The 20,866-nt window shown below is 37.4% G+C and overlaps 1 protein-coding gene across 1 annotated transcript in view; it reads right to left on the minus strand.

Annotated features, from left to right (window-relative positions):
* The window catches only part of Dcdc1 (doublecortin domain containing 1), a 374,005-nt gene that overhangs the window by 312,369 nt on the left and 40,770 nt on the right, over positions 1-20,866 (minus strand). Inside the window, exon 5 of the mRNA XM_051183805.1 lies at positions 11,097-11,299. Within this exon, the coding sequence (XP_051039762.1) occupies positions 11,097-11,299 (203 nt within the window). The remainder of the gene's footprint in view (positions 1-11,096; positions 11,300-20,866) is intronic.

Raw genomic sequence — 20,866 nt, forward strand, 5'->3', positions numbered from 1 at the left:
AAGACTTCTTCAATAAAGGTTTGTTCGTCTATAAGGAGGGTCGTTCTTTCCTCTGTCCTGACATAATTGCACTTAGCTGCACAACAGTCATTTTATTGCCACAAAACTACAGAGTAGCAAGACCCAGACTGGAATCCCATCACTTCATGTGCAGAGTGGCCCTACCTCTGGATTTCTTAGTTTCTTTTTACTCATATCTGTTTGAATAAGGATTCTCTGCTGTTTGACACTAGAGTCACATACCTGTTAGAAAACAACTTGAGGAAAGGATGTATGTTTCTCAGATGATGAGAACTGATGTGTACTAACTCAATACATATTTATCCAGCAAACAGATTACAACAGCATTACTGTGTGAACTTATGCTTATCATTTAATTATTTAATTAGGAACCCAGGGAAGAATTTAGAATAAATTTAGCAGGCAGAAAACTGTGAAGATGAATGGATAATTATGAAATTAATTCTTTGAATTACTAAAAATATTTCACCTTTTGCAATTACTTGCACATACTCTGTGGAAAAGAACTCCCATTTATCATGAATCTTTTGAGAGATCTGTTTCTACAGAATTTTTCTGATGACTGAAAGACTATCAACATATTAGAAATTTAAAAAAAAAAAAAACTAAATGCAAGCAGTAGATTAAACCTCTGCTGAGAACCATGTTTTACTAGTTAGATTCAGAATTATCATCGATAGTTTAACCTGAAGATCCTAGGATGCTAGGTTTGCATCCATTATATGAAGTAAATTGAATATATTGTTTTGGATAAATCCTGGGGGCACATTTGCTCAACTGTTCTTCATCTTATTCTCATTAAGGCAGGTGACAGACATACAATGAGATATAATTATTTGCTCTCGCTGGTAATGAACATGATTCTGATTTGTAAGAATAACAATTTCTTATCAAATAAAAATGTTGTTATGATATTTTATGTTAAAATACAAATGAGAAGAAGATAATGGAGAGACTTTAATCTATGAACACATACTCCTTGCTTTATTCTTTTAAAATTTTTTATTTATTTATTTTAGCTGGGCATGGTGGCACACTCCTTTAACGCCAACACTCAGGAGGCAGAGGCAGATAGATCTCTGATTTTGAGGCCAGCCTGGTCTACATAGTGAGTTCCAGAACAGCTAGAGTGATTACACAGAGAAACCATGTCCTGAAGATGAAAACAATAAAATGAAATAGTCATGTGATGGTGGTGCTTGCCTTTAATCCCAACACTTGGGATCTCTGTGAGTTTGAGGCCAGTCTGATCTACAGAAGTTCCAAGATAACCAAGGCTACATAGAGAAAATCGATCTTGAAAAACAAAACAAAGAACAAGTAAATAAATAAAATAAAAATTGTTTTAAAATTTTAAGTATATGGGTGTCTTGCCTACATGTATATCTTCATACAACGTGTATGATTCCTGCCCATGAGCAAGAAGAGGCATTGGAACCCCTGGAACTAGGGTTTTAGACAGTTGTGATATGTCACATTGGTACTCTGGAAGACAACCAGATTTTAACCACTAAACCATCTCTCCATCACTATTTTGTAACAGGCTTTCCTTTTTTTGGCCACCAACCAGCTCTCAAATCATGACATGGAAACTTATTAATTATGAATGTTTAGCCTAGCTTAGGCTCATTCCTGGCTAGCTCTTTTAATGTAAATTAACCTGTTTCTCTTTATCTACCTTTTTCCTAGGGACGTTTTACCTTTTATTTTCTGTGTTTCCTCCTTTTCCTGCTTCTGTGTTTGTCGGGCTTGCAGCTACCTGGCTGGCTAACCCTCTCTCCTTTGTTCTCATCTTTCTTCTTCCTCTTCTTCTTTTTGAGTCTACATTCCTCAATAAGAACCTTTCTAGAGCCTTTCATAGAAGGTAAATTAGGCATAAAACTTGGAACTCACCAAGATAAGATTAATTGTGGAGTATTTTCTTTGAATGTGCCAACATGAATGGACTGGATATTATAATTCTTACCTGATAATTGTTCATATTGTATATAGTTTTACTATGTTAGAGTTAAAACCCCTTCCTTTTTATTTAGACAAAAGGATGAAATGTTGCAAGATATTTGACTACACTGTGTAAAGATATGCCACTGTGATTAGTTTATTAAAAAGCTAAATGGCCAATAGCAAGGCAGGAGGTATAGCAGGGACTTTTGAACAGAGAGAGCTCTGGGAAGAAGGAAGGCAAAGTTGCCAGTTAGACATGGAGGAAGTAGGATGGGCAAGATGCAGATAAGGTAATGAATACATGGAAGAATGAAAATGTTAAAATAAGGGTTAATTTAAGTTACAAGAGTTAATTAGAAACAAGCCTAAGCTAAGGCAGAGTTTGCATAATTAATAAGTCTCCATGTTGTTTTTTGTGACCTGGAAGTCCAAAGAAAAGTCCAGCTATACTTCCTAAAATATATACATATGTGAAGGTAATCTAAACAGAATTGCCAAATAATGGGGATGATAAAGCTCCAACTGGAGATCTCTCATCACAAATGAACTTCCAATTCAAGGAATGGATCATATTTAATCCATATGTTGGACAAAGGAAACCCCAAAACTATCCAGGTTTTGCCTATTGATTACTCTCAAAAACTGATGGTAAAGTCCTATTGCTGAAGCCAAAGCCTACACAACTCACTCATCATGGAGTAGTCAAGCTGGTGCCTACACAGAGCATTCACCCCTACTGACTAGTGTTCATAATTCTGTAAGGCACTCTGCAAGTTGCCAAGGAAGAATGATAAACACTAACTGAGCTACAAACCCTTTGCTCTACAATGGTGTCCTGCATGCAAGATGTACTAGGCTAATAGTGCCACAAAGCTTGTGGGACTAACCAACAAATATCTAATTGGATTTAAGAGCCACTCCATGAGATGGAGTCCATCCCCAACACTGCTTGGGTGGCCAAGAACTTAAGACTAAATAGAATGAGAAACCATGGAACACTCGGTCCTAAATGGGATGTCTCCATCAATTTCCTCTCTTCACAGCTCAGGGGACTCTGCATATTATAAGAGCTAGAAGAAATTGAAAACACCAAGGAAACAAGGCCTTCTAAACATGGCAGAACCTATGAACATATGAACTCACAGAGAATGTGACAACATGCACAAGGCTTACAAGGATCTGGGCCTGATGAAGTCTCAGTGCTGAGCAGGCAAGTGGGCACAGGCCCATATCCCTAACCCAGAAGCTATCTCCTATTGATAACTGCTCACAAAGGAAAAATTAGTTTTCTCTAATGGAGCCTCACTGGCTATATAGGCTACTCTTAGGGCAAGGACCCATGCCCAGCAGGAGATAACCAACATAAATCAAACTCTCTCTCTCTCTCTCTCTCTCTCTCTCTCTCTCTCTCTCTCTCTCTCTCTCTCTCTTCTCTCCTCTCCTCTCTGCTCTCTGCAAGCTTTAAAAGTCTATAGCTCTTTTGGGAGGGGTGAACCTCATGAGACTCAGCTTTAACCTAGATGGACTGTTGATGAAGCCAGGTGTGGGGTTTGTGCAAGCGGACACTGTTACTACAAGTCCATGGGTCTCCTTCCCATCTTCCAGCACTTACATTCTTGCAACTCCCTCTTCTGTTGTGTCCCCTGAGCCTTTTCATTAACTCTGTTTTCAGCTACCATTTCTTTTCACATACTATTCATATTTTTCTTTAACTCATTAATCAAATTTATAATAGGTTTTGGTGAATCTTCTGTTAACTCTTTTCAGTGTCAACTTCTACTGATTTACATTTCTCTTGGATACCTCTACCTGTTTTAGGAGCTTCATGACTGCCCTAAAGGTTCGGTAAGATCTTTCTTTTCCAGATGGTCAGTGAGCTAACATCTCCTTACCTGCATGTGACCCCATAGTGTTTCCTTTTTCATCCCATTAGCTGTCCTCTCTCTGGTTACTGTGGAGTTCAAACTACAGGTGAGCAGCCTAATAGTCACACGTAGAAGCAGAAACCAATGTACATTTTATCAACTCTTCTCCAGATAGGGTAACTCTTTCCTGGCTACTCTGCTCTGAACACTTCCAGCCACTTCTGCCTCAAGAACTTTGATGTCTGCTTTTAGCTCACAGGCATCTCTGCACCTTTCTTGGATTCTCCCTCTCTAGGATGATCTGAAAACTACTCAAATTCAGTGGTGGAGTAAAGTGTAAGATACACTTTCATTTCCTCCATTCTCTTAGGAATTACATCTGCTGTTTACTATTTCCTAATATCTAACATAATTACCAGTTTGTCCCCCTTCTCAATGGTTTAGAAGGAGATAAATTCCCTAACACTAGCTTCTCCATTTGACTGAGAATAGATGTCTTCTGGTTTTGTTTTCAATGATTATGTTATGCCATTTTAAAAATAAGGGCACATTTGAGAACAAAATATAGGAAGACGTGAATCTATACTAGTTTCAAATAACAAAAATTCACTTTAAAAATAAGTGATAGTTGTGAGCCCAACATGACTTATTTCCAAAATTTGACCTAAAAGTTGTCTTGTAGAAAATCAAGGTAGTTTTGTATTTTTATAAGTTACCAGGAGAAAAATATAAGTGGCATTTATAATGGCGATCTGAAGTGAAAATCATCAGGGCCATCTTGCAACAGAAGCTCTGGTTTATAACAGCAGAGGGAAGCTTTGAGTGGTCAGTGCATCCCTTACTCTGACACTAGAGAATAATTTCTGGTTCTAACTGTTTCAACTGTGGGTAGCAGTTAAATAGTTCAATCTCTGTGTTTCAAGGTGTATGACTGGATGACTTCATTCAATTCTGAGACTTTATTATCTAGAAGCCAGGTAAAAGTCATCAAGAAACTTTAGTGATTGGGTACATATGGAGGCTAATTGAAGAAACCCTTTAATCATCATATTTATGCTAATGTTATTAGACCTAAAAATGTATCAAATACATAAAATCCACATAAAATAAAATACAAGAAAAGGAAAGAAATAAATTTTGTCTGTTCAAATTTAATACATTGTTTGATTGCACTGCCCATAGTTAATATTGATTGTCCTTTGCTACAACCAATAAACCAAATAAATATTCAAAATGGAAATCCTTATTTATTTCTATTTCATACATAGTGTGAATTCTACAAAAAAATCTAATAATAATTACCTAAAGCATTCTAAAAATTCTAATTACATAATTCTCAAATTTCACATTAAATAAGAAAAGACATTTGGCTGCTTACAGCCTCTTGGGAATAAAATGTTATCAAATTCTATATTTAAAAATATGCCATCATATTTTTAAATCAGACTTTAACCCCTAAAGTAAAAAAAAAAACATACATTTTAAAATAATAACTAGTGTTGATAAAAATTTTCACAAATCTCATTAAAAACTCTTAGGGAACTTCCAGTACACTAAGTATGCATGACCTCTCCTGTCGGAACCCATGTTCAGCATCCTTAATCAAATTTTGTTACCCCAGGTGCTTCCTTTTGAATCTTTCTCAATACCCTATAAATTATTTTACCAATACTTTTGGGAAACTGCTCATACAACCACTGCTTTATATGTGGGAATATTGTGCAATCATATTATTATATTTTTAATTGAATCAGGCCTTTCTTAAATTTAATTTTTTCCTTAAGGTTTTATTTGTTTAAATTTATTGAATTATTTTCAAATTAATTAGTGCTGAAAACAACAGAAGTCAGGACTTCCCTGTGGCTTAAAGACATCTCATAAATCCTATGATTTACATCATGACATAAATAAGTATTTGCTTAAATATTTACATGAACATTCAGTGATAACATGGAAGAGTAACTAATGAAATGTTTGCGTCTGAATGAATACAAGACCATATCGCTATTTTCTAAAGCATATTTCCTATACATAGATGACATTTTCTGAAAACCTGCAGGTGATTTCAATTCCTGATTTCTGAACTATGGATTCATGCTAATCTAGCAACCTGATGTTTTACTTCCTATGGTCTTTATTATTATTTTCCTTTCCTACAACAAACAATGTAAGAAGCAGAGAAAACTAAGAAAGAACAGTATGAAAATTCCATATTTTCACACAAAGACCTAAGAGATGTTTGGGAAAACAATGTTATACAGATCTATTAAACAGCTTATATCAAAATAACAGTCTCATGGTACCCACTAATTAAAAACAAAAACATTGAAAACCAATGGAAGGAGAGAGTTCTTAAGTTTTAGTGGTTCTGGGACTCATTTAAAGATATTTGTGAATATTTACATTTCCCAGTTCCATGCCAAAGACGTTCTCAACTCAACAGGCTTAGAGTGGAATGAATTCCATACACAAAACCCAGACAATTCTGTTGCAGATATTTTGCATGCCATGAGAACAATGCTTGTAGGAAGTGTGGCAGAAGGAGTTATTCTCTTCTTATTCAATTAATGTTATTTTTTTTTTTACATTAGTATGTGCAAGTACCAAGAGACTCTCCAAAAACTACCACGTGTAATAAAACAAGATTATTGAAATGACTTTTTATTTTAAAATCTATTGTAAATATCAAATAAAAGATCAACATTTAGCCTCTTTTCTTTAAATAAAATGAACATAACTTAGTAGTGAATAATTCAGAAAAAAATGAAACTTGAGCCACAAAACTGAACTGGGTTTGCATTTCAGAACTTCTGACTCAGAATATTGACAAATCAGGACTTGAAAAACTTGGGTTAAATCAGATGGATTCCATGAAAACAACTACATCCTAAATTCTATTGCCTTCCATTAAGCCAAGCCTTCCAGAAGCTACTCTTTTGCATCAGAAAAGAAAGGGAGTCTTTCTCTGAGGAGTAATTCAGAAAACTTGGGAATCTGGTGTACCAGGGAGAGCCAGGAGTGAAGGTAGTTTATGAAACAAAGGGGATTAATTGTAAGTACTTAAGCCACACATAATCTCCTCCACTTGATTACTGGCAGTCTGTCAGTGAAAGAGACAGTGGCCTACAGACAATGACAATTAAGTACCTCATCCCAAAGAAAAATCAAAGTCCAGAAAACCCATTCCTTAAGATCCTGTAAAGTCTTCAAGGAGGCCCATTCCTTAGAAACATATTTGTGTCCACTAGAAATTTCACCCATTTTTGAGTACTTCCCTTTTAATTACTGATGGAGGATTAATTCATATTTAATGAAAGTCGTAAGCTAATATAAAACAATAATGCGTACTGCAAAAGAGGCTTCCCAGAAACTATATAAAGCAGAGGTGGCAATGTGCATCTGTAATTCCAGTTCTTGGCTGGGAATCCTTGGAAACTCAAGGGACATCCAGCCAGGAGTTCACAGTGGCAAACAAGAGAATTGTGTCAAACATGGTAGGTGATGAAGACTAACAAAAGAAGTTGTTATTTGAACTCCACATGCATACACACACACACACACACACACACACACACACACACGAGGGAAGATACCTTAAGGGAATGAGTAGAATATAAGTAAAAGAAAAATAAAGAGGAGTCTACTATGGTGGGAGAGATTAAATCTGTTAGGGAGAGAGAAGAATTGGGGGGATCAGATTCAGGTTGGGGGATTAAGCAAACTGAAGCGAGTATGAAAAAGCCATATGGGAACCTACTATTTTTGAACATATATATATATATATATATATATGAGAGACTGAAGGAAGTCATTCTGCATGGTAGATAATGCTGTCTGTAGAAGCAGTGACCAACTAAATGAAGTTCCCAGGCCCCTGTGAGGATTCTTAAACAGAGGTTTTCAGGGAAGCCTCAGAGCTTCCCTCAGTTCTCTAAATTGTCCTCTAGAAGTAGAGGATAAGACCACATTGCTGAAGATGTCTCACATCTCAAGTATAAGATATAGAGGAAGCAATCTGGAAAAGAAATCTAAATCTTTCTACTGTCTAGCTTTTGAAGTTCCAGAATGCTCAGCAAGTTTTTGGAGGACAAAAGGTATCATTGGTCTCATCTAGATATGAATCTATTGTGCTAGCATGTGGGTAAAATGTGCCCACTTGTGCAAAACTGACATGATTATTACAGGGATAACTAAATTCCCTCCAATTGGACTTGAAGTCCATACCATGGGAAGGAATTCATGCCTGACACTATAAGTATCTATTAACTTGACATCTGATGACCACAGATTTTAAATTCCTTTATCATCCCATGAATATACACATTTAAGAAAAATCTTATAATAATGGGCACTATGTGCTCACTAAATCCTTGCCTAAGAATTCTGTAAGTAATAAATTATGGATTCAAATCTATAGGTAATAATTGTGCTATTCCAGATTTTACTGGAGAATATTATTATATTGCCTTAATTTCAAATTTCTTAATTATGTAACTTCATTAAAAATGAATAGATTTTCTGCTGATTTCCCACCCGTTATTAAAACAGACATTCCCCCTTTGCTGAGCTCACAGAGGTCTTTTCTAAGTTAACAGCCTTATTTTACCACCTGACCTCAGTCATTCCTCTGCATCCTATTTTTATTTCTCCTCCTTAGTTCACATTTATGTAATTTATGAGTAGGGCATGACCCTATGATTATCAAAAGCCCTTTCAAAATGAAAATTTTTACTGAAAAATTACAAGCTAGCTTTAGTTTTTCCTTGCAACATGTTCTTATCCCAAGGCCAGCATTTCATTACCCATAGTTCAACATTTCATTACCCATAGTGTTTTTAACCTCACTCTTTAAATTATATTTAGACAAATATATTACAAACATATTAATGAGTAATGTTCTGTCACGAGTTTTATGAATTATGAAATTTCTTTAAATTTCACAAACTATAAGAAAAAGAATTGATTTACTTATCATTTACTTTAAATAATTTGCTCAGTGATGACAAAAAAATAGAAGTGACAGTTTTATTTACATACAAACTTTCATCTAAGAACATATACCCTGTAAGAATGATTATTAACCCTTTTTTATGACCACAGCATAGAATTATAGACCGAACTGAATTCCAGATTTTCTCTAATCTAACATCTATCTCTAAGTGTATCTACATTTTAATAATCTAAGAGATATATATCCTTCTTTATTTTTCAGAATCTCTGGGAAAGGGATTACAGTAAACATTATTACTTGAATTTTGACTAATATGCCTGCTTTTACTCATAATCCAAACATGCAGGTAAAAGAAGTAAAGTCCCAACTTCCTATATCCTTGGTAGATGTTTGTCCTAGTTAGTGTTACTATTGCTGTGATAATAAACTTCATTACCAAAGCAACTTGGGGGAAGATAGGAAATAAATTTGGATTACACTTCCACATCACTGTCCATCGCCAAAGGAAGTCAGGAAGTCAGGACAGGAAATCAAACAAGGAGGAAACTGATGCAGAGGCCATGGAGGAGTGCTGCTCATTGGCTATTGACCATGGCTTGATCAACCTGTTTTTTGTTTTGTTTTGTTTTTGTTTTTGTTTTTTTTATAGAACCCAAGACTACCACACTCACAATGGTCTAGACCCTCCACCTATCAATGACTAATTAAGAAATTTCCCTACTGGCTTACCAACAGCCAGATCTTTTTCTCAATGGAGGTTCCCTGCTCTCCAATGACTCTAGCTTTTGTCAAGTTGACATAAAACTAGCAGTCTCTTTAGTGTCTGTGGTTACAAAACAACCATAGAAAAATCATTATCATGATAAAAACTTCCTAATTCCTAGTTGACCACTCATTTATTTTGAGCAACATCCAAATTAAAACAGTTCCATACAAAAAAAATATCTATACCTAAGACAGACACTTTTGTTGAGTTCATAATAAGGTTTTCTACTAATAAGAAAAATAAAAATAATTTCTATTAGATGTATATTTATGAGTCTTTTTTATTTTTGGTTTTTTAAAGATAGGGTTTCCTCTGTGTAACAGTCCTGCCTGTCCTGGAACTTGATCTGTAGACCAGACTGGTCTCAAACTCATAGAGATCTGTCTACCTCTGCATCCATAGAGCTAGGATCACAGGTGCGTGCCACCACTGTCTGGCATATTTGCGAGTCTTAACAAGAAACATTCATTGGGACCTTTCTGGATGCCAGGCATCATACTCCATGCATTACATGAGAGTGATTCTTTATAGCAACTCTGTGAAGGGAGCGATACTGTTTTCCCCTTTTGGGTGATGGAACTGAAGCCCAATGAGAGGCAATAATCTGAGGTCTCATAATCAATGGGAATTAAATCCAGAATGCAAACCTAAACATGATGCTGTGTCCCTGTCTCTAATATATTACTGAACTATAGTTACTATTATTACTAATATTATTAAGGTTGATCAAAAATATCTATCTATAAAATATATCTTAAAAGTCTCATTAGTTCCTTGATATTGAAGATGATGTGAGGGGCTGAAGAGATGGTTCAGTGCCTAATGGCAAAGAATGCACTGGCAAAGAGCACTGAGTTTGGGCCCCAACTGCTCACAACTGCCTGTGACTCTAGCTCCAAGTAGTTAATACCTCTGGCCTCCATCAGCACCTGCACACACACACACACACACACACACACACACACACACACACGCACAGATGCACACACGCACATGCACACACAGCAAAAAAAAACTTCTAAAAGACATGTGTTCACATAACAAGTAACAAGTCCGAACGCCATTGTTTTTAAGTTTCCTTGATTATTACACAATTTCCCAGGTCTATCTAAATTTGTTTCTTAAACTTAATGAAAATATTTTAAACATAATTTCAGTTATTTCAGATTATTTATACTTTCAAGAAATACACAGTACTTTTAGGTTTTATGCTAAATGAAAGGAGACAGTTTGATATTTGAAGCTATGTTAGGCTAGTTTCAATATGAATATCTTAAAGAATATTGAACCAACTAGAAACATCCTTGTAGCATATGTATAACTAATAAATGGCAAACTATTTTGACCAAGTAAATACCATTGTTTGTTTTGGTAAGGTAATTCATATTGTCAATGCTTTGAACACACTTCTAGATAGTTGGATACGTCAGTTAATATGTAAAGCCATCTTAATATTTCAGTTTAATGTTTGACATGGTTATTTAAAATCAATTTGCTTTGAACATCATAAACTTTGAAATTTGATTAATATTTTAATTTTAGAAGTTACCTTCCTCAATGTTTCCTTTCCCACTGTAATCTCATGCCCATCCTGCCCCATGCCATTCTTAAAGACTAGAATTCGTACTGCAGTCTTCTGAGCAAGTGTCTTCATCCTTCTGGAAAGTGGGGACTTGGTTTTCTGTCTGACATCAGTGGGAAGCATCAACCCATGCACTGTCCAAGTCACTTTCTTCGTTAACAGCAGATGGTCTAGAAGACAGTTTGTGTTTGTTTGTTTGTTAATTCAAGTCAGTATTTGGCATTAGAATTTAAAGATGGACACATGCTTCCCTTCTCCCTCTTTCCTATGTCAAACACAATGGCCAGTCTCCATTTAGATGCTGGCTTTCTGAAACGCTACCTCCAGCTTCTCCAGCTACCCACTAGCCGTGACATAAGCTATAGCAAGCTGTCTGCTCTGATCGCCTGCATAAATCATCATTTCTGAAGGGAACAGATGTTCAGGCTATGAAAGAGTAATACCACAATTTAGTCCTAATTAAAATTCACCTTAGCATGCCTCTATCCCTGATCACATGCACCTGGCTTCAGGGGTCCACTGAAAGGGTCCAGTGTCCTTTGCTTGACTTGAACTCCTGTGTTCTTTCCTTTGGGGAAACCCATTTCCTCTCTAATACTTTGCCTTTTGCTGTTGCTTTAGAGCAGACGACCTCTAATCAGTGACCTTCCCTGGCACTTCTGTGAGGAGCAGGGAGGCGCTTTCTAAACCACTAAACTGAAAGTGAAGAACAGCTTTTCATTAAGTTTACTTTGACCTAGACATTTTCAAAGACACATGCAAAGGGGATTTCAGTTTCAAACTCCCACCAACATTAATGGGAATGCAGCTAAATTACTATGTTAGGCTTCAAAAATACATGGATGAAAACGGGAAAGTAGCACATTACACACTAAGCCGCTGTCAGTTTCTCTCTTTTTAAGAGGTTTCATCTCATAAATACAATAATTTTTACCTAAAATGTTTACCTCACTCATGCATTCAATTTGTTTTAGATCTTATTTTTAAATTACACATTACATAGAAACACATTGATGCCTCCATCTGTTCTTATTTGTACTAATGAGAAAAATAGCTCCATTTATATATACCTAATAATACCTAATTTATTAGGTATCTGTTAGCACTCACCATAAAGGAAATGTGACTCCTTTTACCCAGAAATGGCACTTTTATACCTGTGCATTATGACCATAGCAGCACGACTGATAGCTGAAAGGTGGGAACCAAATGCTTATCAATGGACAAATAGATAAACAACGAACATACATAATGGGATATTATCCAACCATAGAAATGAATGAAATGCTGACATATGCTATAATGAGAATAAACCTCAAAAACATTGCACTAATGAAAGAAGTGACATATGATTCCATTTACATGAAATATTAAAAATTTAGGTAAACCCACAGAAAGAGAATATGCATGGGTAGAGTAACCTGGAGCTGAGAGGAGAGGGGCATGGAGAAACTAAGTGAAGCAGTCTCACCAGAAATGGCTGCATAAATAAAACTTAAACAATTCCAGGAAGTACAGGCAACTACGGAGAATGCTGGGAGAAGGAGAATGAGACTTTCCCAGAGATGATCCCTCTTATTGGTTGTCCAATGCAGTGGTCAGCCTTGAAACTATATATACACTAACCACAAAACAGACTCAGCACACACAGACACATGCATACACATACATATATATACATACATACAAATGTATATAATGATAATAATCAAAGAAAAATGGCTACCAACTGCATAGCCTTCTTCCCTACACTGTGTTTTTCCTCCATTGCACAAGTGCCTCAAGTAGCAAGAAATTCTAATTTAAAATGGCAGATTTCCCTGCCCCTCATCAGCTGAAGCACTCGGGGGACAGTGAGTCCTGCACCTTGCCTGGAACAGTACGGTAGGGCTGACCATGTTGGTAGAGGTATAGAAGGGTGAGCAGGCCCCTGGGGTATGAGTGTGGGAGAGTTTGCCCCTACTAGTTGTCTGTCATGTGATGCTCCTTTCCCCCTTGCTCCTTGCTGGCTGCCGCAGATGGGAGAACTGGCCCTAGGTTGTGAGAGTGGGAAAGCTGGTCCTAACCCTTACCAACTGAAGCACTCTGTAGAGCAGCAGGCCCTGTACCTTGCTTAGAGATGGGGAAGGCTGACCCAGCCCCACCTGGTCTGCCGCGTGGTGGTGGTGGCATGGGTCGGAGAGCTTGCCTCAGAGACCTGAAAGTAGGAGAACTGGCCTTGCCCTGTAAAAGAGCTGCATCACTCCGGGGAATGGGCCTCGAACCTCAGGTAGGCAACGCTGTACAGCGTGGATGAGCCTGCTCCAAGGGCATGAGAGCAGAACAGGTCTGGCTTTTTGCTGCCTGCAGCATTAGATGAGCGAGCAGCAGCAGTGCTAGAGAGCTGGTATCTGGATACATTGTAAACAATGTGATCCGTGTGTATTTAACAAAACAAGAACGTGTTCCTTTCTGAGTAGCCAGCATCAGATACAGGGCATGGGATTCTGTAATGCCCAACAAATATTTGTAAAATACTCGGCAACTGTTATATCAGGGCATTCCTACTACCCCAGAAGCTATTGGGTTGATATTAAGCAATATTTTTACTACGTACAGTCCCCAGGTCAGGAGACTCCAAGGAAGGGGAGGGAAAGGTGGGCCTGAGAAGGCCCCACAGTCACCTCTCCCCGTGGGTGCAGACTGGTCTAAGACTGCAATCTAAGCAATACTTTTACTTGATGGATGTTTTCTTTGTATGTTATATTTCTGGTGACCATTTCATTGCTGTGATTTTCTTAATGTATCGTGGAGAATAACTCAGAAAAGCTGAAGCAAAAGGTCCCCAGGCTCAGTATACATTGTGCATTAGCTTCAGTTACAAAACAGGGGGCTGAAATAAACTTTAAACATTATTTGGCTTGGGAGCTGCAGAATGGATCTGTTGTTGAAATGCTGGCCCCATAAGCGTTATGACCTATGTTTGGATTCCCAACACCCACAGAACAATTGTGGAACAGTGTCTCACACTTAAATGCCACTATAGGAGAGACAAAAAACAGGAGGATCCTTGGAGCTTGCTACTATCCAGTGTAGACAACTGGTGAGCTACGAATTCAGTGAGCAATCCTATTTAAAAACAGTGAAGTGAAATAATGATTGAAGAAGGAAGGCATACGATGCTGGCCTATGTCCTCTACGTTATATAATAATTTACCCAAATATTTATTGAATAAGCATATAGTGCCCATCTCCCCTGCAGTCCCTGTTCTGGACACTGTTCTCATAAAACTGCCAACAGTTCTTGGTCTGAGAGGACCAAGACAGCATGTTGTGCAACAGGTGCTGGGTCAGAAGTATGCAGGGACTGAGGGAACATGGGGTAGAGACACCTCACAGAACGCAGTGGCCAAAAGGCCTTCAAAAGGCCATTCAGGCAGGATTTGAAGGATACATTCAATAGGGAGAAAAATAGAAAAGCAAAACCTAGGAGGGAAGAATAGTGTTGGGGGAAGGCTGAGTCACGTGACATGCTGAGAAGACAGAACAGAGGTGGCCGGAAGTAACTGGGCAGACTCCTCAGGTGAAGCACTGAGAAGTACCACATGGCTCAAAGCAGGTCATTCTAGATTTTTAAGATAACTGTTCAAAAATTCTTCCATTGCATTACAGAAAATCCAGTTTGCAAAAGGGCACAGCTATTGGGGATAGAGGAGAGAAAGGAAAGTTCTAGAAATCTGTCTTGAAATGGATCTCCTATATGAGAACAGAAAACCTAGGGAACCCTTCTGTTGAGAGAGATGAAGTGATGTGTTCATAGCTCTGAAGACGTGAAATGATGGCAATAGTGAAAATATTACATCTACTGTCAAGAAGCAGCAGCCTAGATGGTCTGACTCAGCTTCAGCACCACTGAGGAAGAACATTATATTGGACAGTGGGAGTGGGCAGTGGGGCACTAACAAAAACCTGAGGCAACTCTAGGGTGTGTGAGGCAAACGCCAGGCTGAATATTAAAACAAGAAACGTAATTCTAGCCAAATTTACTTCTGAATATGTCTGTTCACTCACTGGCTTCCTCAAACCCCCAAAGTCTCAGCTCCTAGGACCAAGACTCTCTGGTCCCTTTGTAAGAATTAGAATCCCAGGGCTGGAGAGATGGCTCAGTGACTGAAAGTACTTGCTGCTCATCAATAGGACTCATGTTTGGATCCTAGCACTTACACTGGGCAACATACAACCACTTGTAACTCCAGCTTGAGGGAATCTGATGGTCTGACATCCAAAGGCACCTGCATATATGTCTCCTCCCCCCACTCTGTCTCTCTGTCTGTCTCTCTCACACACACCACAAAATACAAATAAAAATATGTTTAAAGGAAATAGAACTCCACTATTAATTCCTTCTCTCTTCCTCTACCATCTACCCCATTTGGAATTAAAAAAGGAGTGAGTCTGTACCCACAGGTCCCTCAGTACTAAGCAGTAGCTGTTCCAAGGGAAACCATCTTCTGTTTTTTATTTCTAATAATAATTGTAAAGCACTTATACTACTTAAGAATTATGAGGAACATGGCAGTGGTGGCCCGTGCCTTTAATCCCAGCACTTAGGAGGCAGAGGCAATTGTATCTCAGTGAGTTCAGGGCCAGCCTGGTCCTCAGAGCTAGTTCCAGGACCTCTAAGGCTGTTACACTGAGAAACCCTCTTGAAACAAACAAATGACAATAAAAGATACTATGAGGAATATAAGATGTGTCACATGAGCCCAGGTGTCCTGAATAGGATCCTTTCACTGTATACAGTCATGCAGGTTGCTCCGAGAAGGTGTTCTACCCTTCTACTGTCCCCTCAGTGGCTCACCATGTTTCAGGCACTTGGTCTTTTACACAACCTACACACCCACTGAACAATAAATGCACATCTGTGACATCTGGCCAGGCCCTGTGTCAAAAAATGGCAGTGAACAAGGCAATCATGGTCTCTGCCTTAGGCAAACTTGGTCTGGGTAGAACAGCAAACCTTTCATCAATAGTTACAATTTGATGATTATAAATATGATAAAGGCAAAGGGGGATGTTAAGAATGCAATGTGGATTAGATATCATCTCAAGCATGAGCTTCAACAGCTAGAACCTTAGTACTCTCTGCAGCATTGCTTTTCTCTTTCCTTTTGTTGATTTTCTTTTCTTTAGAGGAAAGATCTCACTATGCAGCCCAGGCTGGCTTCATCTTCTCAATCCTCCTCAGGTTCCTAAGTGCTAGGGTTACAGGCTTGCCCCATCGTGCCCAGCTTGGACTCTTCATGAATCAGCAGAGTCTCTAGTCAACTGCCAACAAAAGGGGGCTCTTTCTTCCATATCATTTTCACTGAAACTCTAGCAACACTTGACGCCCTCCAGTACCATGTTAAGCACAAGTAGGCTTGCATTTTCAAGTTTATTGTCCGACAACAAAAGTGTTAATCTTTAAATATGTTTTTGAGTAGGTTTGTTGAATTAAGGTTGCAGGTTTGTTGCTGTTACATTCCTGAGACCTTCCTTCCTGGGAGGTTAAGATTCAATCATGCAAAAATGAAGAGGTAACTGGGATCCAGTGATGATTTGAAGCTTAGTGTAAGCTTGTGAAACACTTAGTCAAAGGAAGGGCTAGTTCATAGGAAGCTGTGACTGTTCACAGACTTATTCTCCTAAAGGCTCTGATAATTCTGTGGCCCAATGATAGATTCCATTTAATTTTGAATAATCCACGGCCTATTTTTGTGAACTTTATTCTTTATCAAACCGTTTAGAAGAGAAAGCACTTTATAGTCTGCTTGTGTTATCTGCATTTGTCTGATTCCCCATAAAAATGAAAGCATGTGCCATAAAACAAAATAATCCTAAATGGTCCCCACATTGTAATTTTCCATTTTGCATGTACCAGGCTAAGAAATTCTGCCTTCTTCTTTCATTAGATAATAGCAACTAACTTGGAGCCTTGATTCATAAAACCTACTAAAAATTCTCACTAATTTTAAAAAATTCATTCTTTCATGGTTGGATAATAAACTTGAACACACATGATGCTGTGGCAGGTACAGATAATGACATTAAATGTGAGCAAACAAATCATCTGATGAGTACAAGATGAGTTTATAAAATAGAAATGCTCTGACAGTAAAAAAAAACATACTGCTACATTCAATTACATCATCTGCCCAGAATACAATTGCTTCTGTGTTTGGTAAATAGATGAGATCCAGGTCACATTCCTGCATTCCTTGGAGTTTCTAGTCACTCCCTCTTCTCAAAATCCTTGAGCTTTGTTTCTGCATGTTCTTAGGTGTCATCATTTATTGCTATAGGCATGACGGCTATATTTAACTAAAAATGACAGTGGTTGTCACTAGGTTTTAACTCAGTAACACTAGTCTGACACATCATTTGAAGTATGTCTTCAATTTAAATTTGATTAAAATCATAAACATCCCATTGACTATGCCAATCAAAATGTTGACATCCTTTCCCTGAACTTTTTTATGAACTTTCTTCAAATGAAATACAGTAGCTGAAAGGTAATGATCAGGAACATATCTTAAAATGCAGCTCCCTGGGGCAGAGCAGAATAAGGCCATTGGGCCTATTTATAAAAGGCCTTGCTTTTTACCTACATCACTGACAATGAGAATTTAAAGCTTCTAACTATATCTCCCATATCATGTTATGTGTACAACTGTGTGGTGCATATTTTAACTCAGTTGCATTTGTTTCAATATTTCAGACCTGGCAAATATCTTGGCAGAAAAATCAAGTACCTGTGACAGGTATGAAAGGCTTGCAGAGACAAGCTAACCCAAGGATGAAGCAAAGGGCAGAAAACAGTTGAAACCCTGGGACCAGTGTATTTTCAACACCTTCCACATGCCAAGTTTTCACACACTTCATCTGATTTACTTCTCACAGTTATGTTGTGAAGTCTGTTTCATTATGCTCTATTTGTGGATGAGGAAACTCAGGCTTAGAGAGATTAAGAGATTTCCCAGGTTCATGGTGTAATTTGCTTTCCTGGCAGTGATAAGAAAGTATAAAGGAATTATTGTTGTTGTTTCCCTGAACGTAGTCAGCCAGCTATTTTGGGAAATTAGGAGTGGACATAAGGTTCCTATGAGGAGCTCTGGAATATTAGTCATATTTATAACATGCTATATATACTCCAGCCCCTGTTTTCTATGTCTGTTTTCTACAAGGGACTCCTAGACATTTGATTTTCAAATAATTTTATATATTAAAAAATAATTTTTAAAATCTAGGGATTTTAAGGTATCATTACCTCTATTTGCAAATCAGCACTAGACCACTTTACCCACAACCACAGATGAGGGTTGAGAATTGTTCAGATCAAGTTATTTCAAGTCTACTGTTCTTCCCACTAACCAGTAGTGTGTGTCTCACATCTCTCCTAGATGTCTGGAACTTCTAAACTAAACAGTTGGAAAGGCAAACCACCCTGAAAAAGTAGCTATCAAATACATAAATTGATTTTCATGGTAAGTAAGAAAGGGGGGGCACAGGTAGAGAACTGTCTTAACAGACTTGATTTAAAGGGTTCTGTAAAAATGCACCTGTTCTAGAATTTTCTTCCGTCGTGTTCATGACACTATTTCTTATTACTATATAAAATTTTACTTCCTTTATTGCACTTACATTGACAAGAAGAACCATGTTTAGTTTGTTATTTATTTATTTATTTATTTTTATCTCCTCTACCTCATTGAAACCAATGCTTCATGAGACCACTGTCTTATTCACACTACTCCTTCATGCCTTGGGTCAATGTCTGAAACTATGTAGGGACTTGGTAAATATCTGTTGAAAATGTACAGAATGAGGGGGAGACTCCCTTTTGCTCACACCAGTCCTCCTACTTTCTTACCCAGATCAATGGGTTTGGGGGTAGAAAAGTTTTCTTTTGATCTTTCTAAGCTGTATTTGGGAGCTGAGCTTGCTGTCTGTGCTCTCCCACACAATTTGAGGTGATAAGGACAATATTTATAAGCCTTCTGAGTTAATGTCCTAGTGAGAATTAATGTTTCTCAGAGTTCTTTGCAAAGGACAGAATAAAAGTCTCTAAAATGTTTGAGTTCAAGTGCGGCTTCATACCTAGAATTTATTGGATTTCAAAAAAGTTAACATGGGTTGGGGAAATGGCTCAGTTAATAAAGTTCTTGCCAAGCAAGAATAAGGATCTGATTTTGATTTCCAGTGTCAATGCAAAGAGCCTGGCATGGTGGCTCACTTGTAATCCCAGAACTGGGGGAGTAGAAACTGAACGTGGATCCCTTAGGCTCATGGGACAGCAGGTCTAGCCAAAGAGTTAAGTGAAAGATCTTGAATCAAAAAATAAAGTGAACAGTGACTGAGGAAGACAACTGATATTTACCTTGGTTCTGTGCATACACATGCATACACATACACACAAGAAAAAGAGAAAAAAAATGTAAAGTTAACATGATGTTTATATCATAAAGGCATATTTATGATGCATTATGGAATTTTCTCAGAAAAATCCAGAGTGGAGACCCATAATCTAAGAAATTATTCATATTTCAACAATACACTTGACTATTTATGCTAAGTAAAGTTTAGATACCAATGAGCAATGAAACATTTAGACTCACACAATGTTGGATTCTGGAACCACACATAATATATTATACTGGTCTGTAGCATTACAGTGAGAGCAGTGTGTGTATTGTACTTAGTGCTCTGCTCATAACTGGGTGCTGGACACATACAAACCATCATTTAGATTGTGTGGGGAGCAATGGGTTTGCAGTTATTTATTAGAGAAGCACGACTTATGTATGAACACACAACTCAATATTTCATGAAAATTCTAAGAGCTTGGGTGTTTCTCAATGACTTTGTATTTGAAATACTTATATCCTAGAGATACATACACACATGCTGCAATTTTCCCATCACCTAAAGGTACTTTTTGGTGACTTTAAATCCACATTCGTTTATACATACTTACTAAAATTTTTAAGAGTTGGAATGGGAAAATGTATGAAATAATGTCTATAGTTTTATACTCAGTTATCAAAATAGAATATTTTTATAATGCCATTTTTCTACTTTTGAGTATATGCAGCTAAGTGGGAGATAAACTAATGATCTTATTTAATATATATGTACATATATCCTATTCAAAGAAAAAAATGAAAAAGAACAAGAGAAAACTAAGCCTAACTCTGAATTAAGGCATGGTAACCCTATAGCTACATGTCACAAAGCCTAGAGTTAGCATTGGTAGAATAAAGCAGCATCTGGAGTCAAACTCACTACATATATAATGAAACAATAATGCATGATTCCAGGTTCATTAAACTAATGCATTTTTTGAAAAACAAAATATGACAGAACATTTCATTATTGACGCAGATATGAGAAAAAGTGTTATGCTGCTATTTATAATGTGTCCTTGTGTGTCATGGAATTGAAATATTTCCAAATCATCAATAATTAAAATGATGAGAATCCATCATTTCACTGACATTTATTTCTACATGAAAAGCTGGCCTGTTTTAAATGTGCTCACACATATTCTTGTCAATCACAAGCTGTCACAGCAAATTATTTCATTTGGTAGATCACATGGAAGCTAGCAGAAAATCTCCAGGTTTAAATATAGATCTTAGGTGTAGTACTGAGAACTCCTTTCATGGATATTTTCCCCTGTGACTACATCTTACAGCATGTAAGGGATGAGCAGTCTT

This window comes from Phodopus roborovskii, unplaced genomic scaffold (genome assembly GCF_943737965.1).
Source record: "Phodopus roborovskii unplaced genomic scaffold, PHOROB, whole genome shotgun sequence".
In the NCBI taxonomy this organism is placed as follows: Eukaryota; Metazoa; Chordata; class Mammalia; order Rodentia; family Cricetidae; genus Phodopus; species Phodopus roborovskii.